The sequence below is a fragment of the Notolabrus celidotus genome, chromosome 9 (genome assembly GCF_009762535.1).
Source record: "Notolabrus celidotus isolate fNotCel1 chromosome 9, fNotCel1.pri, whole genome shotgun sequence".
Lineage (NCBI taxonomy): Eukaryota > Metazoa > Chordata > Actinopteri > Labriformes > Labridae > Notolabrus > Notolabrus celidotus.
Window position 1 is genome coordinate 31,963,291 of NC_048280.1, and position 26,637 is coordinate 31,989,927.

Consider the following 26,637-nt stretch of genomic DNA (forward strand, 5'->3'; position numbering starts at 1 on the left):
GATTAAAGTTTTGGAATAGCCCAGCCAGAGTCTAGACCTGAATCCAGTTGAATATCTGTGGGGTGGTCTGAAGAGGGCTGTGCACAGGAGATGAACCTAACTATCTGATGGATTTGGAGCTTTTTTGTAAAGAAGAAAGGGCAAATATTGCCATGTCAAGATGTGCCATGCTCATGGAGTCCTACCAGAAAAAATGGAATGCTGTAATAAAATCAAATGGTGCTTCAAACAATTATTAGTTAAAGGGTGTGTACACTTATGCAACCACATTATTTTAGATTTTATTCTTCCTCCTAATTTTTAAAAGCAATTTCTATTGAAATGTTCATGTTAAAGGTCACATTAAAGGTGGAAAAAGTTCTGACATGATTTATCTGTTTAACTTTCATGCCAATAAAGCTATTTGAATTTGAATTTGAGAGAGAGAGAGAGACAGAGAGAGACAGAGAGAGAGAGAGAGAGAGAGAGAGAGAGAGAGAGAGAGAGAGAGAGAGAGAGAGAATGAGAGAGAGACTTCAATGGTAAGGTATGTGCATTGAACGCATCACTATCCCACGTGTTACGTTTCCATAGTCACGTCATGTCGGCCCCACCATGTTGTAGGAAATCCACTGCCGCTCTGCTCCACACTTACTGTCAGATTACAGTTTAATCCGAGGAGGGGGAGGATACTCTGTGAGGAAAAAGAAGAAGAAGAAGCTGCCTGGCTGCATCTTGGAAGGAAGGACGCTCGCTTTACAAACTCACAGAAATAACGCGACTTCAGCTTGGACGCTCATTTTTCCATAACACCTCGCCTCCTTGGAGAACATGAAGAGACTGTCTTGCGTTGTTTTGCTTGACTGTCCTCCGTTTTGCAGATACGCGAGGATGTTAGCTGGCTAACTAGCTGAGACAGAGTAAGGTTAACTAACATTAAATCGGATTAGCTGACAACTGCAGCCTCCCTTCTGGATAATAACCAGGTAATACTGGAACAGCTCGCCGCAGTTTGTTTTTAAGCGGGCATCACATTCCTTGTATTACCTATCATACTTCTTTCTCTTATTGTTAAAATGTGTTGGTATTAATGTGGCTGCATACTCTGCAGTCTGACACAACCTGAGCTGCAGCTGCTTCTCTCTCTCTCTCTCTGTACCAGCCCTTATTATTACACTGAAAACCAGGACGGATCTGAGCGTCGGGTCCAGGTGCGAGCTCGTCCTCAGGGCTAGCTGGGAGGAGGAGGAGGACTGAAACAACATTTCATTCTCTCACTCAAGACTACAGACGAAGCAAAGATGTCAGGGAAGGATAAAGACAAAGACAAACAGGAGAAACAGTCCACGACGGAGCGGCTCATCAAAGGTGCGTGTCTGTGTCACACTCACACGCCCACTGAGCTTCATGATGTGCCACAAACTCTATGAACTGTTACATTAAAACCTAGTGTAGCTATTTTCTGAATCACTTCATCATAGAAGTCTGGATTTGATTTGGTTTGATGTTTTTTTTTGAACATGTAAAAGTAAAATAGAAAAAACGAAAACATACAAGTAAAAAAGAAGAAATAGTTATACAGAAAAACCCCATAATCAATCAGTTCCATTAGCAAGCACTGAAACATTTTACTTTACATGTGCAAAAAGGAGTAGGAAGAAGATAAAACTTAAATCTAATCCTACCCCTTTATTCACTATTTTATAGCATTATACGTGTGCATTCCCACCAAGCTGCAACCTCCGGTCTCAAAACATGAAGCCCATGCGGAAGTGTTATAAAATGCAGTTCTCCGAGGATCCACTTGAGGCTGGCTGCAGAAACACCAGACACCACATACACACTAATTCAAAAAAGACAATCTTTGCAGCAGAAATAAACATGTTTACAGCCTGGTACGAAAGACGAGTGTATTTCTGGATAGCTCATTTCTCGATCGGCACACACTGGCCACGGTTACATGATGTTTTTTAATTCTGAATTAATAATTCCGAATTAAATAATTCCGAATTAAAGTTTTCTCCTTCGTGTTTACATGGAAATAGTAATTCCGAATTGAGGTTTACATGGAAAACACGTTTAATTGTTTTTATTCAATTCCTCTTAACGTCTGGGGTGTAGGGAAGGGTTCTGATTGGACAGGGGTGGGCGTGACGTAATTACGCTTACCGGAAGAAAACAGACTCCAGTTCCTGCTTTTTCATTTTCGGTTACAGCATGGAAGACCACACAATAAGTTCGAATTTCGCTTTGATTTTTTCACTATAGTTTTTAAAAAGCAGCTCGACACAAACGTACTGCTTCACTTCTGTCAGCTGAGGAGGAGAAGAGAGATAGAGGACCGGAGAAGGGAGGCGGATGACTGTACTTTGGCGAATCAAAGCGGTTAGTGCAACGGCTGCTCTACCTCAGCCTGAAATATGTGCCCACCAGCGCGGAATATGTGCGTCATCGCGACAGGACCATGGAACGAGCATGCGCAGAATGACCGGAATTAATTTAAAGCGGAATGAACGTATACATGATAGAGGAATTGTTTAATTCGGATTTAAAATCAGAATAAACCAGACACTTACATCGGATTTAAGTTTAATTCGGAATGATCATTTTCATTCGGAATTAGGTGTTTGCATGGCTATATTTAATCTTTTAAAAAAATTAAATCCTCTTTAAAAAGAGGATTTAATTTTAATTCTGAATTAAAGAGGAATTAAAAGTCTCATGTAAACGTAGCCACTGTGCGGGGGCGTGACCATTTTTCTAACAAGGCAATTTCGAAGATATTAAGATTACGAGTCTTCCAATGAGAGGCACAGCTGACTGCAGGAACACTGTAGCTGTTGGCGAGGAAGCTCAAAGCCCGCCTTTTTACATCACATCTCTCGACAGGTAGCAATATGGCTGCCGCCGCCGACTGTCCTCTAAACAGCGCTTCAGAAACAGACGGGTGACATCACAAATACTATGTCCATTTTATATAAAGTCTATGGTTGTAACCCATCCCATCATTCTCTCACCGTTATCAGCAATGTCTGTCCCATCTACCACAAACATTATAATGAATCACTTTATTGGCAAGACACTTATCATAATGATAACTCTTACATATAACTTCACCCAAGTTAGCTACAGTATCTCAATATTGTATCCATGTAGAGGCCCATACAGAACGTTCAAAACTATCTCCTGTCTGTAGTTTGGTTTTAAAATGAGAGGTTCATAATTGTCTATTTTGTTCATTTCACCCAACCATTCCTTAGTTAAGAACCTTTTTGTAACCCCATATTTTATACTATGATTCCCACAAAACCAAGAATAATCTTTGAATATTTTCTGAAAGGAGATTTTTCCTTGCCTTATATACACAATTTGTGCAGTTTTAAAATCCACATGGTCAAATAATTTGAATATTTTGGATTTGAGGAACAGTGAATTTGTGTGTTCACAGAAATCAACATTGTGAACACCACTGTAGTACTGACACTGGTTGCAGTGAGCTTTTATTAGTGTTTCCCCAAACCTCAGTACAGTAACTGAGATATGGTGAAATAATTGTGCAGTGGAGAATAAGAAGTGTTTTATGATCCAGAATGTTGTTCACTTTGGGGAGAACTGAAAGGCTTCGAGACAGCTTGGATTGAATGTGTTGTAACACTTTGTGACTACTGCATACTTTGATATACGGCTTACCAGCAATCACTTCTACGAGAGGATGCTCAGATCTCTGAAGATGGTGATGACATTACACATTAGATCTTCTCTAAAGTGTTATCTCCATACCTGTCCACTGATAAATCAAGCAGAAATCATATATAAATTCACATGCATGATATCTATCTTGTTCTTGAGGCTGTTCCTCACTCAAGCATCCCCAAAGTCTACTACAGAGGAGCATAACAAACTTTACTCACTTCTATTTATAAAGCACCTTTCACACATTCAAGCATGAAGCCCAAAGTGCTTCAGTAAATAACAGAGGGACAGAAATAACAAAATATGTAGGTAAAATGATACAAGACTGAAACAAGACAGAGGAATGTGATGTGAAATACTTAAAAATAAAATAAAATAAATCAATTAAATAAATAAAACAAGAAATAGATAAATAAAATAAATAGAATACAATAAAATAACTTAATCCATAAAAGAAACAGATAAATAGAATAAAATAAAATGATAAATAAATAAAGTAGAAAAATAAATAAATAAATAAAACTAAAAATCTATTGAATAAATGAAATAAATACCAGAGAAACAAAATAAAATGATAAATAAAGAAGATGGAAAAAACAAATTAAAATAAATTAAAATAAAATTAATCAACTGAATAAATCAAATTAATCAATTGAATAAGTAAAATACATACCAGATAAGTAAAATAAGATAAAATAATAAATAAAGAAGATAGAAGATAAATAAATGAAATAGATAAAATAAATAACAGATACATTAAATAAAATAATAAATAAACAAGTTGGAATAAAATAAAACAAATCAATAAATACATACATACATAAAATAAATACCAGATAAATAAAATAAAATAATTCTAATTTAAAAAAAAGATTGAATAAAAATATAATTAATACAAATGATGCCAAACGATCTCATAATGTTAATAATGCAGTCCAGGGCTAATAGGAAATGACTCCAAGTTAAAAGCCAGATTAAAAACATAGGGCTAGTTGGCTTTTAAAAACACGCCTTTTTAATGTCCACAGAATTTTTAAAACTGAATTCCTAACAGATTTTATTGTGTTCGCCTCAGACAGCACAAACAGAACCTAATACCAGAGGTAGCTCCCATTAAAGAGAAGCTAACTACTGTCGCCGCCACCTCTATTATCACGTAATGCCATCACAGCCCACATATCCATCCATCTGCACTTGGAGAGTGCAGTCTTGCCAGGGGACTGGAATGCTGGAGTGTGAGCCAGTAAAGAGTGGGTGAGTTAATTGTGGAAAGAATCTCCCCAGCGATGTTCCCTACATGGTCGTCCACATTGCAGAGTGAGAGAATACATGAACGTGATAGGGCGGTGGAGAGACAGAGGAAATATTGACTAGGGTGATGAAAAGGTGGAACTCCCAACAACTATAACCAGATTGAAGACACATAATTGTTCCCATTATGTATGTTTGCAGGTAGTTGTGGTGGTGTTGTCGGACTAACTGGTGGCTGTAAGAGGGCTTAACTGGTAGACTACCACAGACTAATGCTGCTCTGGTTGTGTTAGTCCACTGGTAGGATCATCACAGCTGAGTACTGGGGTTGGTCTCTTCAGCATTAAACCAAAAGTGGTGTGTGAGCACACTGTTCATAAAAAAAGACCAGCTTCTGCTTCACGTGACAAAGATTCATGAGATCCATGTTGCTGTGTTCCCTGCAATCCTCTGTTTAATAAAGTAGATGCATGATACAGAGAGAACAAACCCTGCTTCCTGGTTTGGGAAGGTAATACACTCACTGATAATGAGAGGAATCTAAAGTTGTCTCTATGATTCATCCAGTCCACACTGAAGTGACATCTCTGTAACTCAGTCTCATGTGTCCTCGCTGCTGCTGCTGCTGCTGTGTCGCTGGAGAAAACAACATCCTCTTGGCAGGATGGTGGATAGTAATGCCTTTGTTTCTGGAGTCGTTCATGCCAGACAGCCAAGGTGAAGCTGCAGCAGTCACAGCAGTGTGTGTGTGTGTGTGTGGAGTTCATTAGACATTGATGCTCCACAGGCCTGGCAGTCTTTAAGAGGTGTATGTCAGAGCAGTAGCAGTTTTCCTTCTGTTACGACGTGTGTGAAGTAAACGATTCTCTTCTCTGTGTCCGTGTCGCTGTTTTTCTTTGAAGCAGTTTCCTAAAATGTCATTACAGTCCAGTCCTCAAATGATCGTTGTGTATTTCCTTTTGTCGCGTTGTATTTTCACACAGTCTGCTTTATATCCTTCTGCAGCCCTACAACAGTATGACAAGGCTTTTAAGTAAACAGTCCCCGAATCTGGAAGCCCTTGCTAATAGAGGCTTTACCTAATCTGTTCTTAAGGCTCGTACCTCAGCTTACAGCTTTCTTTGTGGCCTTGTGGGCCTGAGAGCACTTAATGTTTATTTATACTACACTGCTCTATGCATGACAGCTTGTCCGTACTATAGGCGAGTCAAATAAGAAATGTTCTCTCCTCTCTCAAACCTTGGTTATAGTTTGTGGTCCCTACGTTTCCTCCAACAGCAACCCCACATTCACAGCCTCATATCTACCAAAGCGTGTCATGCATTAAAACAAATGAGACATCAGTGGAGCAGCCTCTACACTCATACTGCTCAAGTCCAGTCTGAAATACAGTCTGAGGCTTCACCTGCACTCCGGTGACGCCACGTCACTGATCAGCAAATGCACACACATTACAAATCAGATACCTTTGTGAAGTTGCACTTTGATTTGTTTTTTCTGGGGGTGTGGATTCTCAGGTTCCCCTATTCGACCAATGCAAACCTGGTTGTAGTTCATCGGCACCAGTTTGTTTTTCCACCCGCTCAAGTCTGTGGAAGAGCCACATCATGACGTCGCCAGCACCGCAAACTTTCCCTCACAATAACAACGATGGCGGACAACGTCGCACGCTTGCTGGTGTTGCTCCTGGCTTTTCGTAATCACATGAGGTCCCGAAGACCACTTATCCAACGTTACCAACACTTCTGTGCTACTCGTCGTGCTTTACATGGACAACGACTTCACCCCTCGCCTCCAGTTCCCCAAAAAACTGGTTCTCAATTAAGTACTGGCTCCGAACCGGCCCTGAAACTGCCTCGGTGGAATAGCAGCAAGGTTGTCATTCACAGCCTTTTACCACAAGACGCCCATATCCCAAATCAGACACAGGAATTGATGTCACATTTGAAAGCATGAGGCCCTTACACTGTGTCATGAATACATTTCATAATACGAAAGAAAGGTATTCTCTGGCTTTAATGCATACTTGATTTTAGCCCTAAAAATACCCTTTTTTTTAGTAATGAGCATCAGTGATTAAAACACCTCTTGTCTAATTATAAACCATATTTAATTGGTGCAATAATGCATCAGATGTGTGTCTCGCTTTTCCTAATACGCCCTGGAGGTGAGAGAGTGACTCACACTCAATACTCACACTAGAACAAGTGCAACTATGTGCTGTCATTTCTACAGTATCACTCTTGACAGTGGAAAATTTGGTGCATTGTTTAGTCCTTATTCTTTTATTATTCTTATTTAATTTGACCTTTGTTTAACCAGGAAAAAAAAAAACTCATGAGGTTATAAATTTCTTCTGATGGAGCGTCCTGGTCGAGATAGTCAGCAGCACAGTTTACATAGTTTCAGACAGAGCAGCCACAGATACAAACATGATACAGGACATTATGAAGACATTTAATTGCACATCATAACAGAATAAAACAACAAAATAAGTGTACAAAATGAACCATCATCATAAGTACATCTTTGTCTACCGCCAGTTTGTTTAGCATCACCTTAACAAGCTTTTTATAACAGATGAACAATCCTTTAATAACAGAAAATATCCTAAATCATTAAAGCCTGTGTGCAGACTCAAAGAGAACAACCTGGCTGTAGAGAAGGACATATCACCTTTTATCCTTTTAACCGCTTTTTACTTTTATTATTATTATTTTTAGTTGTTTTTTTAAAGTTATTTTTAGGGCATTTTTTTTGCCTTTTTGGATAGGACAGCTGAAGAGAGACGAGAGAAATGTGGGGATTAGAGAGAGGGGGAGAACATGCAGCAAATGGTCGAGGCTGGAATGGAACCTGCAACCCCTGCGGGGGCTACAGCTTCTGCATGTGGGGCGCCCAGACCGCTAGGCCACCAGAGCCCCTTATTTTTAGTTTTTATCCAACTAATTCATTGTTTTAATTTTATTTGATTATTTATAGTTTCTTTTATTTATTTTTCATTGATTGTTTTAATGTTCTTAATTTATCCTTTTCCATTTTCCGCTGTCTCAGATGTGATGTCGTCTTCTTCTTAAAACCTTTAATGCTTTTATTTATTTATTAATTTATTTATTTATTTATTTATTCATTTATTTATTTATTTATTTATTTATTCACTCATTTATTTTTATTCATGTATTTAAGAAAAAAAAATAAACCTCTTCAATAATTATTTATTGCTCTACTGTCCCACCACTTTATTCTGTTTAATTTGCGTTTATTCTTATTAATCTTTGCGTTGTATTTAGTTTTTGCATTAACATTTCTACACTCCTCTCTGTCTGTTAAGGTTTATTTTGTCTTCCAAATCTGGCCATGCTTTGCTTGTCAAAGCACTTTGTAAACATTTGTTTTTAAAGGTACTATAAACTTTATTATTATTATTATTATTATTATTATTATTATTATTATTATTATTATTATTTCACAAAAAAAAGTCAGAGCTAGACTTCTTCACATCCTTCACCAAACACCAGGCTCAGTGAAGTGAATGTAATAAAACTACACACTGAACAGAAGAATACATAGAGACACAAAAACTCTTGTTTTTACAGGGAGAAAAGCCTGAATGCAAGTTTGGTTTTCTTGTGCTTCATTCTGATTCTTTTTTACATTAATGCCAGTTAGTCATATTAAATGAAATTGGATGAGTACACATCTTATATACATTTTATAAAAACACTGAGTTTCAGTGCAAATGTTCCATATTGCAGAATTTATGAAACCTTTCCTAATAACACGTCTGAGCTTGTATTTAAAGCCTTCAGTTGTTCAAAAATACCCATATATATATCTCACCACTGTTCCACTGCTGGATCGTCAATTTGACCCTGATACATACGACATCTTTAAAAGATTTACTCTCAAGTGATTCCCTCATGATACCCTCAGGTCTCAGTCTTAAAAAGCATCAACCTTCTGTGACGGTGGTGGATCGATAAACTGAGCTATGTCTGTGTTGACTCTTGAGGCTCTGTCCGTCCATATTTTGGACCGTCACATAGAGTTGAAAACACAAGCACACCACACACACACTCCTTAACACTCACCCTGTGAACTCAAATAATGGATACCAGTGATCACCCATGTGTGTTACAGTGAGGAGTAGAGTCATCTCTCGTGACAACACATGAAGCCTCTGAAGGTTGATGAAAACAAAAATTTAAACAGGCCTTCAGTCAGTTAGCATTACGTCTCGATCCTGAAAACCTGGTTCCAGCAGAGCAGCTGAGAGTTCTCTTTGTACAGTGGTGCGTGGCGTTCCTGTGTGTATGCTCGTGTGCTCATGTTTTTGTGTGGGTCAGACTGACCCTGCAGAACTCAGACATGCAGACAGCAGAGGAAAAGGAGAGAGAGAAGCTGCATCTGAATGGGATGAAACACTCAGCATAGTTATTTTAGGTAAACATATGTAGTGAATAGACCTTATCAAACTGAAGATCAGCCTGCATTTGTCATCGTGCATTTTGGCGCCTACATTATTCTTAAAAAAAAAATAAATTTAAAAAAAAATATTTTTATTATGTTTCATTTTGAATGTTATAGAAAATGAATCTGGGTGTGGGCTTGGCCTAATGGTAAAAGTGAAGCTAAAAGCACCAAAAAAAAATGTACCTTAAAGAAAGAAAGAAATCAGAGCAAGCCTACAGCCCAAACTGTAATTTAGACAATGTGTAAAAGTTCATTAAGTTCCTAATAAAGGGCAAGACATTTGATGTTTTATACCTCACCTCATGAAACCAAAACCAATGAGCCAATATTCCTTGTATTTACAAATATCTACGACCTCTAAGTGTTGTAAATGTCACAATGGAGAAAAACTGATGAGGACCTATATGCAGAAAAATAAAGATTTTAATAATAACAGAACAAAAGGTACAAACAAAGCTTTCTACAATGTCAAAGAAAGTAAATCTAAAAGAAAACAGACATAAGGAACCAATCATATAAAGAAACACAGTGAACACAAAGAAGATGATCCAACACAGGACAGGGGAAACAGAAGAACTAAACGCACAGAGTAATCAACACAGGTGTGAACACAGGACACAGGTGAAACTAATCAAGTTCATCAAAAAGGAGGGAAACACACAAGAAGAGGATGTAAAACTAACCTTGAAACACATGGATCAAGTACTACAAAATAAAACAGGAAACACAATAAACTAAACTAAAACACAAGAAAATACACAAAGGAATGACAGTAAAGAGTGAGGGCCTCTGTGATGTGATGAAAACTTCAGAGCTGTACACAGAAGTTAAAGCAAGGGTACTGGAGTCACTTTGAGGTGCAACATAGCAGGCAGTCGGAACTGTGAAAAACAAATGAATCCAACTGTTTGAAGAGAATCACAAACCAGTATTTGTTTATACATGTAGCATTGTGTGTTCTTTATACTTTGAGAGTTTCTCTAAAAGTAGACTATTCTGGAAAAGAAACAATAGCATCATTTATAGTATCCCAATATACAGCAATCAAGAGTCTACCTGTGGTCTTAAAATATGAAGCCCATGTGGAAGTGCTAAAACTGCAGTTCATCAAGCGTCCACTAGAGGCTGGCTGGAAACACCAGAAACCACATACACACCAATTCAAAGAGACAATCTTTACAGCAGAAATAAACATGTTTACAGCCTGGTTCAAAAAACAGTTTAGGTCTGAAGAGCTCATATCTCTATGGATTTTTTTTAATAACTAGTTCTCTTTGAAGATTCAAACTTACAAGTTTTAAGGGCGTGGCTGACCTGATTGTCAGGTGGGAACACTGTAGCTGTAAGCTAGGAGGCTCAAAGCCCGCCTCTTTACCTCACATTAGCTCAACAGCAGTTAGGTTGAGTTCAGCATTTCCAATATGGCACCCACCGATGATTGGCTTCAAAACAGCGCTTCAGCAACAGACGGATGACTTCACGGATACTACGTTCATTATGTATACAGTCTGTGATTGCAAAATGTCACCCCAGTATCAGGATATGTATCCAGTTGTTAGATTCATCCCAATACACAAGCCTAGAAGATAACAGAGGAAAGATGGAGCTTCTTTCTGTCTGCATTGCGTCACATTATTTTGTAGGGTTGTATGTTTATTCTCCTCTGGCAATATCTGCCTCTTATACAAATCACTGCAAATTCCACACGCCATGATCACAGCCCTGATAGCCTACAGTCTGAGATGATTGAAATGTTCTATAAGGGGTTGAATTTATAAATGAGTGGTATTCCACTGACATCGATGAGCTTCTTATCTTTTGACAACTTTTTCAGTACATTGAGCCCGTTTTATTCGTACGTATTAAGCTCTAACTTGTTAATTCAACATCCTTTTCTTTGTTCCTCCAACAGCTGTGCCATACCCTCCTCAGCATAAACTGACCACGAAAGAGCTTTATGAAGATGGAAAACCTAACGCGGAGCTGCTCCGCAATCACCTGGTCAAAGAGGGCAGGTTGGAAGAAGAGGTGGCGCTTAAAATCATCAATGATGGGGCCAACATCCTCCGCCAAGAGAAGTGCATGCTGGAAGTAGAGGCACCTATAACGGGTAGGTTTGTAGAGACTCACCGGGGTCCAAACATGGTGTTTTAGTCGGGTTTAGAAAATGCAATATTTTCAGGGTTTGCAGTTGATGTGTAAAAAGGAGACTTCCTGTTTACTGGAAGTTTAGAGAAAGAACTCAAAACTACTGTGGTGTAGTGTTTTAAACAAGACATCCAACTCCTCTCAATACTTGCTTTGTTTTGTGAGTCTCACCTCTGACCACCTTGTGAATGTAATACTGCCGTAAGCACAGGATAATTAATTAGCTGCAAAATAAATCAACTTGGATCTATCCAGTTACTATTACATATAAGAATAGCATAAAGGTTTATTGCTTGTCGTCGATGTGTGATTAGTTAGACTCCAAATAATTTAGAGTTAATAAAGTTCATGTTAAGAATATGACCAGACATCAATTGAGCTCGTTGTTTTTTATTTATTTTCCGTTTCAAGGTTTTAAATGGAGCCACATTATCCACAGAGGAGTCATCCTCTCTGAAGAAACTGACTCATTGATTTAAACTCAGGGTTAACCACTTTATTAAAGGTTCAACAGAAGAAGTCAGTGTCTAATACACAAAGGAGAGAACTGTGTCAGTCAAATCCACTCCGTACTTTAACTCTTAATTTATTTAAAGGGACAGTGCATATTAGTGAACTTTTCAGCATCCAGTTTCCATCCATAGTTCCTGGCAGGTCAAAACAGATTTGTTATTATTCCTGGATTTATTTATCTTAATTCACTTTTATTACCTTGCTGTGTTAAATATGGATCAGTCTTGCACATTGTTGGATGGCTCCTATCTTGAAGTAGCAGAAAGCAGCTGCCCCATTGATTCACAAACATGAAGTCACAAGTCTCTTGTCTAATATGCTTTACAAACTCTAGGTATCAAACAGACGGAAAAGGATGGATAGAAGACTTTGGGATTGTTTATTTGTCACCCTGATCTCTTCAATTTCTTTCACTCCTTGTGGCATCATTTGCCCTTTCTGGTATTGCTGCATTCAGCTATAGCTCTGCACCAAACTCTCCCTTACACTCACTCTGTTTTCTGTGTGCTTTCTCTAAAATACACAGGGAAACAACAACCACGCTGCAGGTGACGGTCAAAGTTAGTGAAGGAGCGCCTTAGAACAAATGAAAGTGCTTTGATGCAAACATAAAAACAAACAATCAGAGAAATGAACATAATGAAAAGAGAAATTTAAAGATGATCACATGACATTTTATTTGAAATGTATGAACAAATACCTGCACAGTGATGCATGTACATAAAATCTGAACCCTGCACCTTGCTGTGTGCTGCTGAATTAGGGGGCATGGATTATCATTAACGTCTTTGCTTCACAAGCTTTTGACCACATGCATTTAGGTCCAAACTGGCTGCTACAAGCTTCACAGTTGTACTTACCAAAGTGTTTAACTGTGAAGTATGAAGCATGTACACCTTTTTAGGTGTACCATACTGTGACATAATCACACACTCTTATTTTCAGCATGAGATATTGTTAAAGTGTGACTTCTATAAGAAGAGTTTTCCAACTGTACTTTTGAGCCCTTCACATTAAATGTGCATCAAATGTTATTTCCAGGCAATCAATTTATTTGGATAATCGCTCGTAAAAAGCTTGAAATATTGTGTTGGACAGAAGAGCAAAAACTAGAATGGCTGTTTAATGTTTAAGCTTGCTCATTTTGTCTCAAAAGCCTGGAAAGGAAGACAAGATAGTCTCTTAAAGCTGGGGTTGGTAATCAGATTTAGATACACTTTTTGTTATACTGGTTAAAATGATCTTTATGTCCTGATGGCAATCATTACATGATGTGTTCCTAAAAAAGAGTGAAAAAAAAATGCTATCCACAGCCGGAGTAAACCTGGGAGAACACCAACCAATCACCGTGTTTTGGCTCCCCAAATTTTAAACCAATCAAATCCCGTCCAGCCGTTCTGCCCTCCCTCTGCTTCCCCTGACTCTATTTACTGCCCCTCTCGCTCGTCCTCGGGCCTGTCCCCTCTGACCTGATGAGGTGCTTTGCTCAGGACTGTAGTCCGGATCAGAGTCTAAAAAGCTCTCACCAACAAGCAGAATAATTAATGACGTTCAGTAAGTCCCACAGAAAATATATATTTATTGTAGCGTCCGTCCGGACGCTGTAGTGATGACGAGCCGATTCGTGAACACGTTGAGTTTTAATAACCGGTCACTGTCGGCCGTGATCACGCCAACCAACAAAGCAACAATCAATGTTTGAATGAATGAAGAACTTCTCCTCTTGTCTCTCCTCTCTCCCACTCGCACACTCTACACCTCTCCTGATGCCTTCACTGACTGTCAACACTGTAGGAATTAAGAACATCTACACTGAACACGTTTAACAAACAGTAGAGCTGTTACAGTATTATATATGTGTTATAACTTTTCTCCTGATATCGTGTCACCGGTACAACTGGATAATGCTAGCATGACAGTTGTGAGTACTAACAGCAGCCATGTTTGTTTGTGTTTTTAACTTTCACTATGGTAATGTTTTGGTGAGGACCGGTTTTGAATCAGTCACGATCATATGGTCGAGAATCAGCGGCGCTCGTGCATGTGAGCGGGGGGGCGTCGTTTTGGAGGAGCTCCGAGGGAGGAAGGGAGGGGTTAGACGGAGTCCTGAGGAAAAGCTACATTCAAATTCATGCTGGTTTTCCGAGACTACCAACCGTAGCTTTAAAGTAATTTGCATTTTTATTTTATTTTTTTAAAATTTTCTCCCTCAGTTTCTTTTTTAAGTTATGTTTTGGGGCTTTTTTTTTTTTTTTGCCTTTATTGATAGGACAGCTGGAGAGAGACAGGAAATGTGGGGAGCGAAGAGAGGGGGAAGACATGCAGCAAATGGTCGAGGCCAGTAGTCAAGCCTGCGACCGCTGCAATGAGGACCACAGCCTCTGTATATGGGGCGCTTGTTTAGACCGCTAGGCCAACGGCGCCCCCTTCCTCCGTTTCTTGACAATGAATGAACATGCAGTGCGCTCTGCCCCTAGACTGATTGAATTCATGGTGTCTTATAATACCATGCAGGCTGGGCATATACTGTAAGAAAGTATATGTATGAAAAAATAACACAGTAAAACTTCAAATTGTGAATAAGTGAATACAAAACAATACACAACCTTTTATCTATATAAGAAAGAACAGCCTTTTTATTGTCCTTTTAATGTAATGATGGGATGGTTCGTCACTTTGAGAAAGACAGCAATGACAAAAAGTGCAACATTTTAAGAATGAATTTTGCTAAACAGAAAAGCATTAAAACAAAAGTTGAGCTTAGACTTAAGTTGAAAACTCTCATGAGGTCTGATGAAAAATCATGGACCCAGCACCGATGATGGTTTGTGGGTGCATTAGACTCTAGAGGACATGACATGGATCACCTTCACGTTTGTGAGGGCTGTATTGATATACGTAGATTCTGAAGCAACATTTGCTGCCAAGTAGACGACGTCTTTATCCGAAAGGGACTTACTTATGTCAGGAAGACAATGCCAAACCACATCTTGCACGTCTCACAACAAAATGGCTCCACTGTCAGAGAGTCAGGGTACTAAACTGGCCTGCCAGCAGTCCTGACCTGGAGCCCAGTGACAGTTGTTTCTCTCATTATGAAAGGTAAAATCCTGAAACCCTGGACCCTGAACCTGTTACCAGCCAAGTCCTCTATATCAAGCAAGAATGAGAAAACATCTCACTTTCAAAATCAAAACAACTGGTCTCCTTAGTTCTCAAACCCTCACAGAGTGTTGTTAAAAGAAGAGGTGATGCAACAGAGCGGTAAACATGACGGTAAACAGGCATCATTTTCAAGTTTCAACATATGATTTGTGTATTTATGTTATTTCAAACTAAATATGTGGTTTCAGTGTTTGCAATTCATCATGTTCTGTTTCCATTCATATTTTGGAAAGTGTCCTAACATATTTTGGTCATTATGAATTAATTATTGTCCTCAGAGAGTTCTTCCTCAGGCCTAACTGAGCAGAGACTAAGAAAGCATCTTTTGTTTCTTTTTGCAGTTTGTGGTGACGTCCATGGCCAATTCTTTGACCTCATGAAGTTGTTTGAAGTAGGCGGCTCACCCAGTACCACTCGATATCTCTTCCTTGGTGACTATGTAGATCGAGGATACTTCAGTATTGAGGTAAGTTAACGTGTCTTCAAAAGAAAACCAAAACATTTGAGTTCAACTAATCAATCAATCTTTATTTATAAAGCACCAAATCACAGCAAATGTTATCTGAAGACTCTTTCCAAACAGAGCAGGTCTAGACCGTACTCTATGTTCTATTATTAACAAAGACCCAACATCAAGACAGGATAAGATCCAGTCCCATCTTACAGACAGGACTCAGTCTGATCTCATCTTAATCCACCATGAGCAGAGCACTTTGCAGTATTTAGCAAATTACAGTGGCAAGGACAAACTTCCTTTTTTAGACACACATCTGCTGAGACCGAGTTGGAGAGAGGGATAGAGGGAGATGAAGAGAGAGAGATGATAGTGGTGAGATGGATAGTAGTAGTTGTAGTATCTGGAGTCTGGCACGTCTTCGGCAGAGATCCAGAGGAACCTACGAGACAAGGGAGCTCAGGGACTCCAGAAAGGTCTATGATTAGTACCTTTAATGGGACAGGTAGGCTTAAAGTAAGTGATAGGCAGACAGAAGAGAGAGACAGGATCCCAGTGTGTCTGTTATAACTAAGAGCTGGTCTAAGCCTGAGCCAGCTCTAACTATACGCTTAGTTAACTGTGAAGCAAGCAGTGAAGACATCTAAAACATGACATAGTAAAAAAAGTGAATTTAAAGGTTTTTTGTGGGCTGGTGTTCATGAACTCATTCTTAGTTTTAAAGGTGTGGTATTTTCTTCAGATAGTTCAACTCTCAGTTATTTATTGATGCTGAGGTTTGGTCCATATACGGGAAGCCAGGGTTGAAAACGAGTCAACAGCTGATTCAATGCTGAAAATTGATTTTTAAGCCCCTTCAGAGCTTGCCCTCTCACCATGTCTGAACGTTTCCTCAGCACAGATCTTTGACTTGTCCATGTCCTCTAATCTCTCTTGTTTTCCTCACTGTCTGTCTGCCCAGTGTGTTCTCTACCTCTGGTCCCTCAAGATCAACCACCCCACCACACTCTTCCTCCTGCGTGGGAACCACGAGTGCCGGCACCTAACAGAGTATTTCACCTTTAAACAGGAATGTAAGTTGAGTGCTTCTTTTAACCATATAAAGACCACGGTCAGTGCTTGATGATCTTTGGACCACATCTAGACGACTTAGTTATCAGACTTCAGATCGAGCAACAGCATTGTTTATGTGTTTGTGGACTTGCATTTTGTTTTGCCTTGGCACTCTGTATAAAATCAGACTTGGACTACAACAAGACAACAACAACAGCATCAACACGTCCACCTTTCAGTGGTTTAGGTGGTGGTATTGTGGGTTAGGTAAACTAAAAACGTTTGAATCTTGTCTTTGTGCTCTCAAGAATATGTACGTGAGCTAATTGCAATTGTAGTAGCAGGAGAAGACAATCTAATGATTTGTGACCAATCCCAAGATAACTTCTTATTTGCTGGCAAACTAGCTTACTGACTAGCCGTATGATAAAAGACGGGTTACTGTTACTGCTAGTAAGGAGGACATCGCTGCAAATACCAAATCCACACCTTTATCTAGGTACGCTTTCTAGTAAGAGTTGGATTTAATCAGCCTGCCCGACCGGGGATTCAAACCAGTAAACTTCTTGCTGTGAGGCCACAGCACTACCCACTGCACCACCGTGCAGCCCGTCATAATGTTTCTGAATTTCAACTTAACTTTGAACACACTTGCCCTGCATCCAAAGCTCTGAAATAACATTTCATTGGTCATACCAGAAGTAGCTTTGCTCCTGCTCCTATTGCAAAGAGCATCCTCAAGGTGTTAATGCTGCTCAGGGGAGAGGGGACTGATGAGAGAGGAGGGGAATCAGAGGAATATCATGTTCTTATACCCAAGAGCAGCACACAAGTCTTCAATTGGACGTCACAGTGAACTGGACTTCACCAAAAGTTAGAGTGCAAGTTGCAGGTTAAGTTTGTTAAAACATAATTAGTAACTTTGTCTGAAAAAAGAAGCTGAGGAAGTGGATACTTGTTTTTTTATATGTCATCATAAGGCATGAGGATGCGGATTTAGGAGGAAAGTGGTCACTTGTGAGTAGGGATGGGTACCTTTCACATTTGAACCAATACGGTACCGATACCCGGTACCTGGGAATGGACACCGGTACTTAACGGTACCAATTTTCGGTACTTTTGTGTTTATGTGGTAGTAAATGTTAATTTAAAAAAAATGAAATCATTTAATTGTTTAATTTAACATATTTATTTAATTTAACATGACATGAACAGAAACAGGATTATATAGGTGATTAGATATATTAGCTGACACGTGCTCGTGGCGTCTAATTGCTCTTTCTGGAGTTTATCAATGAACACACGTGAACGCCTGCGGAAGGGGAAAGTCAGTTCTCCGTCTCTTTATAATAACAGGACACACAACTTACTTGTTGGGCATTCACGCAGACAGGAACGGTTATAAACAGGGCAGGTAGTCGGAGCGAGAGGGTCCGCCTCAACCATAGACTGTATAAAATAAACTTAATCCTGCAGCTCTGCCTCGCAGTGAGTGTGCGCGCCCGTCAGCTGCAGGCTTCGTTTGGCGCGCTCCCGTGCAGATGCAGAGAGCAGAGAGCAGAGAGCTCCACCCGGTCAGTCTTGAACTTTATTACAGGGCCAAAGTATGGAAACTCACCTCCTCTTCCACTCCCTCACAGTCAAAGGGATGCGTTCAGGTACCGAAACATGGTACCGTTTGATTTTACGTGAGTCGGTACTCAGTAGTACCGACGGAATTCGGTCGGTACCTTTAAAAGTACCGAATTCGGTACCCATCCCTACTTGTGAGCACATGGATGTGTACAGGCCTGGACCCTCAGTAGTCACTATGCATGGTGAATCAGCTCAGATCAGCATGCATGGGTTGTACTTGGGTTGTAAGAACAGCTGTTCAAGATCTGAGACTTTGTTTGCTTCATCTAAACAACACATGTTTTTTGACAAGGTGGATCTCCCCGTGAATCTTAAAACTAGATTTAAAGTAGAGGTGTAAAAAAGTATCGATACAGCAATATATCGCAATACTTTCACCTCCAATATGATATTGATATTTCAACTCTTAATATCGATATTTTTGTAATAATGAAAATTCACATTTTAGCCTAGTTGGAACTAAAATACAACTTCAGTGTTTCAAAAACAATAAAGTGGAAAAGTTGTTTTCAATCAAATAGTTTTGACTTAATTTGTCCTTTCAATTGTGAGTAATATTGTGTGATTTACACCATCCCTATTTTTTCTTAGTTTACTGTGTAGAATATCACAATATATCACAATATTGTGATAGCGTGATATATCGTGATACTATCGTATTGTATCGTGATGCGTATCGTATCGTGAGGTTCTTGGCAATACTCACCCCTAATTTAAAGATGATCTTTTTTCCATCGACTCAGGATAAAAAAGAAAACTGTGATCTGAGATATAAAAGATATCAGCTAACATGACATTCATTTTTATGTATCTATTTGTTATAATAATGTTTACGGTGACACATTTGATGATAAATGAAATATCAATTTTGATCGTGAGGAGAGTCTGAAAATTTAACTTTGCAATTTGTTTTGTGAGAAAAGCAGAAATATGGAGATTTTAAGAGCTTTACAAAGTAACATTGAAGTTTAACAAAGGACTAGACACAAACATTGGTTCACCTGTATACTGTGGTGACTTAAGAATGACGTATCATCATCAGTGTGTGTGATGAGCTTAAAAAATAAACCCCATTTCCTTTGTGTCCCTTTGTGATTTTTGCAGGTAAAATTAAATACTCTGAGCGCGTATACGACGCATGTATGGAGGCCTTTGACTGCCTGCCCCTCGCTGCCCTGCTCAACCAACAGTTCTTATGTGTACATGGTGGACTCTCACCAGAAATCAACTGCCTAGACGACATAAGAAAAGTAAGTCATCAAGCAATGACACTTCAGTTTACACAATATTAAAGAACTTCTAATTCCCCGTGGTATTGTTTTAATTTTGTTTTCATGTGTGTACCAGAGGAAAACTTTCTGAATCATAAAGTATCTTAAATGAGTGTTTGTGTTTTGTGCTTCACAGTTAGACAGATTTAAAGAGCCCCCAGCGTTTGGTCCAATGTGTGACCTGATCTGGGCCGACCCCGGTGAGGACTATGGAAGTGAAAAAACCTCTGAACACTTTAACCATAACTCGGTCAGAGGATGTTCTTACTTTTTCAGGTATGATATTCAACACACACTCTGCAGCTTCACTTAAATCTTTTTTTTATTTTTTTTGTACTTTATTTTTGTAAACAGGCATAGTTAGACAACACAGCTCAGTGAAACAGAAACAGTAGCCCATCTATACATCTTTGTTATAATAGTGGAAATACAGTCAGTTCATACAGTAATGGCTCCTTAATCCTTCAATGCTACGTACACAGTCCATTTCTCCCAGTAATGCCAACATTTTTCTGTTCTAAGGTTTAGTGAGTAAGTCATTCCTCCATATGTTCAATACTAGACACGGTTTCTATCCACTCAGTCTCTGTTGGAGGATTGGGTTGCAGCTACTTTCATGTCACAGCCTTTTTGCTGGCTGCTAATAAAATCTTTAGCAGGTATTTATCCTTAACTGAGAGGTGGGCTGCGATGTTACCCAGATAAATTGTTAAAAATGAGCAGTCAATCCCTGCTCCAAAAATGTTTTGTAATGCCTTAATTATTCCTCCCCAATATGAATTGATTTTTGGGCAATTCCAAAATATGTGAAAATGGTCTGCCAGCTGTTCTCCACACTTCCTCCAACACAGACCGTTTCCAACCTCAGCTGTTTGTATACATTTTGTTTTTGGGGTTACAAAATACCTCATTACATTACGCCAACAGAAATCCCTCCAAAGACCTGAGCTGGTCGAGGTGGACTCCACAGAACACATATTTAGCCAATCCTCCTCCGAAATAACAAGTCCAGATTCTTTCTCCCACTTTAATCTAACCTTGTTTGTTGTGGGAGCTTCACTTAAATCTGCATGTGAACTTAAATAATGACTCAAATATATCTCGTTTGTTACGAAATAAGTGATCTATTTATTATCAGGTTGTTGGATTATTTTGAAGGCAAGTATCAGATAGTTAAAACAAATAACAACACAAGAGTCTTTAAAGAAATTATTCTTATTCTCACCATTCAGAGTGTGTAGATATGTTTTTTGCTGAAACAAACCAGCTAATTTACAGGTATAACTAACAGAACATGCTTACAGATTCAAACTGCTATGTTTAATTGTAAGCAATGAACAGACTGATCTTGAATTTTTTTTTTTTTTTTTTTTAATCAATCTTTTTATTGGGTTTTGCTTTTAACAGAGGGCTGAATCAAAATTAATGCAGAAAAATACAAGTCATTATAACTGGCCTGTTGTTCCAGATGCATGATTGACAGACTCCTGGCCAGCGATTGAATGTTTCAGAAGTGTTGTCTTCAGGGATCATGTTTCCTATAAGATCATGTCAGATGCTTTCTCATTGATTTTGTGTGATACAGGGGTTTTGTCAGTGTTTCTTGTCATCTAGTTAATTAAAGCATCAACGTCTCATAGGCACGCGTGTTCTTATTAAAAGGAGCCAACATCTTTACTGCTGCCACTCAAGTGAGCGTTCTACCTACACTTGATGTGTACTCTTGGACACTTCCTGTTGTGCGGGTTGTCTTTCAAGCTAGTATGTCTTTAACACCATCGGTCCCTGGACAGAAGTCGGGAAAAAGTCGATACGTGAAGAAAAGAAAATCGCCAGAAGAGTTGAGGGAGGGTGACAGTGTGACAGGAGATGGGGGAGTAAGTTCCAGCTGCTCTGATGGGACTGCTGGAGTTGGCTGGAATACGATGCGGCCAAAAATGTAGCCGCATCATATTCCAGTGGTTGTTTTGCAAACTGCCGGTCAATGGCGACACAAGTCGGTTAAGTCCAGAGGAGATGAGGTAGTTCTGCTCATGTATTGTTATGTAGGGATGACTTGCTCTCTTCTGTTGAGTACAATGCTAAGAGAGCTGTTTTGAGGTGGTGGAGGTCTGGGTCAAGAGCCTGAGCATCTGGAAGAAGTCAGGACCAGCCGGCTGAGGGGGAGATGGAGAAAGAACTAAATGAATTAGACAAAATTCACTTAATTAATCACTTTAGTATCAATTGTGATCATTTTCTTCATTTAAAGAGTAAATTCTTATGTAATATTCCTGTGGTCAGTGGTTGCAATGGTGGGGCCAGGGCCCGTGGCAAATTAAGCTTAATGTCAGCTGTCATGCCCCCTGATACAATAACTATTTTTTAAGTATGGAATAGTTGGACGGTGGAAAAACAGAAATGCGATGAGAAAAGCTCAAGTATCACCTACATGCAGCGCTCGCCTGCTCGGCCATAACTCCTTCAAAGGCCAGCAGAACTTCAAACACCCGACTCTTTGCTCAGTGTCCTTAAACCTCTCGCTCTTCATTAGACAAGCCTCCTCACTGTCCATTTTTAAAACTCATCTTAAAACCCATTTTCATTCCTTGGCTTTCAACCCTGCATGAGACTCTGCTCCTGTTTTAGTGTTTTATGGCTTGTTTTTATTTATTGTTTTATTGTTTGTATTGTTTTATTATCCTGTGTTTTAATTGTTTTCATGCCTGCGTTGTTTGTCTATTTATTTACAGCACTTTGTTCCGGCTGTGGTCGTTTGAAAGTGCTTTATAAATAAAGTTGAGTTCAGTTGAGTTGAGCTCCACAGGCCAAAGGACACGGCTCAGTGAAATCAATACCAGAGTCATCAGTGGTCTAAAGCTGTGCCGGATTTCTGTCCTGGTTTTGAGTTTGAATCTCTCTCTTGTTCTCTTTCCTGCAGTTACTCAGCAGTTTGTGACTTTTTGGTGAATAATAACTTGCTATCAGTAATAAGAGCCCATGAAGCTCAGGATGCAGGGTAAGTACGGTTCCACTTTGTTGATTCTATTCCTGTTTATCTCAAATTATAATGTTGAAGGCGTTTTCCTTTCGTCCTCACAGGTATCGGATGTACAGAAAAAGTCAGACTACAGGATTCCCTTCATTAATCACAATCTTTTCAGCTCCAAATTACCTTGATGTCTACAACAACAAAGGTCTGTGTCTTCTGTTCTCCCTCACGTGGTTGTGAAATTGTTCTTGTATTGACGAGGCTTGAATCTTTGAAACTCTCCTTCCTTCAAACTCAGCTGCTGTATTAAAATACGAGAACAACGTGATGAACATCCGACAGTTCAACTGCTCCCCTCATCCTTACTGGTTACCCAACTTTATGGATGTCTTCACTTGGTCTTTGCCTTTTGTTGGAGAGAAAGGTACGTTTGTTGTTTGATTGTGCCAATGTTGGTGGGATGTTAAAATAAATAAACCTTAGTTTATGTCTGTACTGGTCAAAGTACACTACCAGTGAAAAGTTTAGACACCTTCTCATTCAAGGGTTTGTATTTATTTTAATTATTTGAAACACTGTAGATTAATACTGAAGACATCAAAACTATGAAAGAACATATATGGAATTATTTAATGAACTAAAAAGTGTTAAACAAAGCAGAATATGTTTTATATTTTAGATTCTGTAAAGTAGCCCCCTTTTTCCTTCATGACAGCTTTGCACACTCTTGGTATTCTCTCAGTCTGCTTCATGAAGTGGTCTCCTGGAATGGTTTCTAATTAACATGAGCCTTGTCAAGAGTTCATTTGTAGAATGACTTGCCTTCTTAATGTGTTTGAGACCATCAGTTGTGTTGTTCAGAGGTAGGGTTAGTACACAATGGATAGCCCTATTTGACTACTGTTGTAATCCAGATTATGGCAAAACCAGATTATTTCATAGTTTTGATGTCTTCAGTATTAATCTACAATGTCAAAAATAATTAAAATAAATAAAAACCATTGATTGAGAAGGTGTGTTTAAACTTTTGACTGGTAGTGTAGGTACACATCACAGTTTAAGTGAAGGAAAGCAGCAAGGGATTCCACCCCTGGTTCACACAGATGTATCTTGAGCACACATCCTCAAAGCTGCCCCACACTCACTTTGCCCTCAATTCAAGTTTCACCGCAACTCATGGAGAGAACTTATTGTTTACTCTGAAAAAGAAATAAACCGCACTGTATTTCTAACACCACATAAGTTTCATCGGTCATAGGCAGATGTGTGTCTAACATGAGTCTGGTCCTGCTGGAGGTTTCTGCCTGTTAAAGGAAGTTTGTCCTTGCCACTGTAACTTGCTAAATGCTGCAAAGTGCTCTGCTCATGGTGGATTAAGATGAGATCAGACTGAGTCCTGTCTGTAAGATGGGACTGGATCTGATCCTGTCTTGATGTTGGGTCTTTGTTAATAATAGAACATAGAGTACGGGCTAGACCTGCTCTGTTTGGAAAGAGTCTTTAGATAACATTTGAGAGATTTCAGGCAGAGTCAGTTTGCAGGATGAGGTGCTAGAGTTGTAGTAACTTTATGACAGATGGTTTTGTATTGTATGTTTCTTTAACTGCATCTTGAATTTCAGCTAATTCATTTTCAATTGATTATGATTAAAATAAATTTGCACAGAAGTAAAAGTTTAAATTCCACCAAAATGGATGTAATTAGCAACATTATAAATTGAGCAATACTTATTTAAATTACATTTAAATTATGGTTATCCAAATTTATGAATGAGAATGTATACATTGCGAAAATGTAGCAAATGAAATGGAGGAAGTTCTCCTGAATGATGTCTTTGCGCTGTCATTCTTCAGACTTATATTAGAGCTGTGCAGTAGTGAAATAGATGAACAAAGCCACATTTATTTATTTTTTTTTATTCATTCATTCATTCATTCATTCATTCATTCATTCATTCATTCATTCATTCATTCATTCATCCATTTATTTATTTGGATCCCCATTAACAACTACCAAGGTAGCAACTACTCCTCCTGGGGTCCACTAATGCAAATGTGTATAATCCACACACAATTTACAAAAATGCAAATCCAACTCAAATTTTTAAAAACAATAATCACAACATTATCACGAAATAAACACAATCAGGGTTCCCACGCGTCCTGGAAAACCTGGAAAACCTGGAAAACCTGGAAAACCTGGAAAACAGTTGACCAGTTTTCCAGTACTGGAAAACACCTGGAAAATGGGAGAAAAAGTAAAATGTCCTGGAAAATCACATATAGTCCTGGAAAATGATTCCAACATGGCTGCGTTTGACCTGACCCTATTAACAAAACACATCCCCATTCATTGAAAGTTGAGTGCACGCTGTGCTGGAAAAGACAGCGACACTGCGCAACTTTTTTCACATCTTTTCTCCTTCACTTCATAATCATGCATTCACAGAAAACGGGGGTATATTGTTTATGTTTTATGGTACACTTGGCTCAATTACCGTACTCTAGCTCAGTTGTTCTCAAAGTGGGGTCCTGGGACCCCTGGGGGTCCGTGAACCATAGCATGGGGGTCCGTGAAATAATTCGAATACATTTTTATTAAATCATAAAATTGTGCTGTGTCATTACAAAACAGCATACACCATTGTTATGATACTATTTGGTGGCTGGAAGGGATATGTGAGTCTTGCTGCTGTTAATTTTCATATATATATATATATATATGTATATATATATATATATATATATATATATATATGTACACACATACATACATAGACATACACTTACACAAATAATATTTTAAGGGAGGCTCTGTGGCCTGATACTGCACTAACATGCTGTTATTTTGTATTGATCACTTTGATCGCAGTTTGTCAACATTTTTAAAGCTTTAGTTTCAAATAGAGATATTTAAATAAAGTGATTGATATTTAGCAAGGCTTTGAGAATGTTAAAGTTATAGTTTTACATAAAGGTCATGTAGCTTTCAGGATGTTTAGCTCCCTGCTAAACTCCAGCATTGTAAAGTTTGCACTCTACACTGTAGTTGGGAAAGACAATAAGATGTCATATTAAGTGTTTAAATCAATCTGTTGAGACTTTCACAAACATCCTATCTAACATGGTTTGATACCACACTCAGTGTAACATGGTTTTTCTGCCCTACAGTAACGGAGATGCTGGTAAACGTGCTGAACATCTGCTCTGACGATGAACTCATGTCAGAAGGAGATGACAATTATGAAGGTAAGATGATGTAATGTGAGTATGAATATTTGGAAAAGCAATGTTTTTCTTGATAACACAGGAAAATGTAACTTTTAACAGCTGATTTGATTCTATGGATGTTTGCATGCCCATTTGTGTTATTACTTTCAGTGCTCAGATGCTGTGCATTATTAATAATAATAATAATAATAATAATAATACAGCTTCTGAAGCTGTACCTTTCTTACAAATATATATAATATGTCACACTTTAAAATCTGTACAGCAGTTCTGATAGTTACAGGTTGACAACATTGATGTCTGTCTGCTTATATGTGAGCTTGAGCTGTTAACATTCTTCAATTGTTTCCCTTCATTAAATGATACGCTCAGATTAGTTTCAGACTAAGTGAGACCTTCAACACGTTTTTTTTTGAGGTAGACTGTTGTGACTGCTTCTTCCGTCATTCATATCAACATTTATTTTAATTCAGCCTCTGGTTCTGGTGTTAAAGAGAGATTGAAACCTGTTTAGAACAAACCATTAACCTCATGGCGAGCATGTCTAGTGTTCAAACCAAGGGTCAGCCTCCGGTCTCAAAATATGAAGCTCATGCTGAAGTGTTAAAAACTGCAGTTCATCGAGCGTCCACTTGAAGCGGGCTGCAGAAACACCAGAAACCACATACACACCCATTCAAAAAAGACGATCTTTACAGCAGAAATAAACATGTTTACAGCCTGGTTCAAAAAAATGTTTAGGTGTACGTAGCTAATTTCTCTATCGGCACACACTGTACAGGGTGAATTTTTTTTACGCA

At 38.7% G+C, this 26,637-nt stretch overlaps 1 protein-coding gene across 3 annotated transcripts in view; it reads left to right on the top strand.

Moving 5' to 3' along the window:
- Window positions 1-548: 548 nt before the first annotated feature.
- The window catches only part of ppp3cca (protein phosphatase 3, catalytic subunit, gamma isozyme, a), a 38,730-nt gene continuing 12,641 nt past the window's right edge, over window positions 549-26,637 (top strand). For all 3 annotated transcript variants that reach the window (XM_034692814.1, XM_034692815.1, XM_034692817.1), the window contains exons 1-11: window positions 549-965; window positions 1,142-1,347; window positions 11,309-11,506; window positions 15,564-15,688; window positions 16,638-16,749; window positions 19,469-19,614; window positions 19,772-19,911; window positions 22,556-22,633; window positions 22,717-22,811; window positions 22,905-23,030; window positions 25,778-25,855. In XM_034692814.1, the coding sequence (XP_034548705.1) occupies window positions 1,281-1,347; window positions 11,309-11,506; window positions 15,564-15,688; window positions 16,638-16,749; window positions 19,469-19,614; window positions 19,772-19,911; window positions 22,556-22,633; window positions 22,717-22,811; window positions 22,905-23,030; window positions 25,778-25,855 (1,165 nt within the window). In that variant the 5' untranslated portion in view covers window positions 549-965; window positions 1,142-1,280. The remainder of the gene's footprint in view (window positions 966-1,141; window positions 1,348-11,308; window positions 11,507-15,563; window positions 15,689-16,637; window positions 16,750-19,468; window positions 19,615-19,771; window positions 19,912-22,555; window positions 22,634-22,716; window positions 22,812-22,904; window positions 23,031-25,777; window positions 25,856-26,637) is intronic.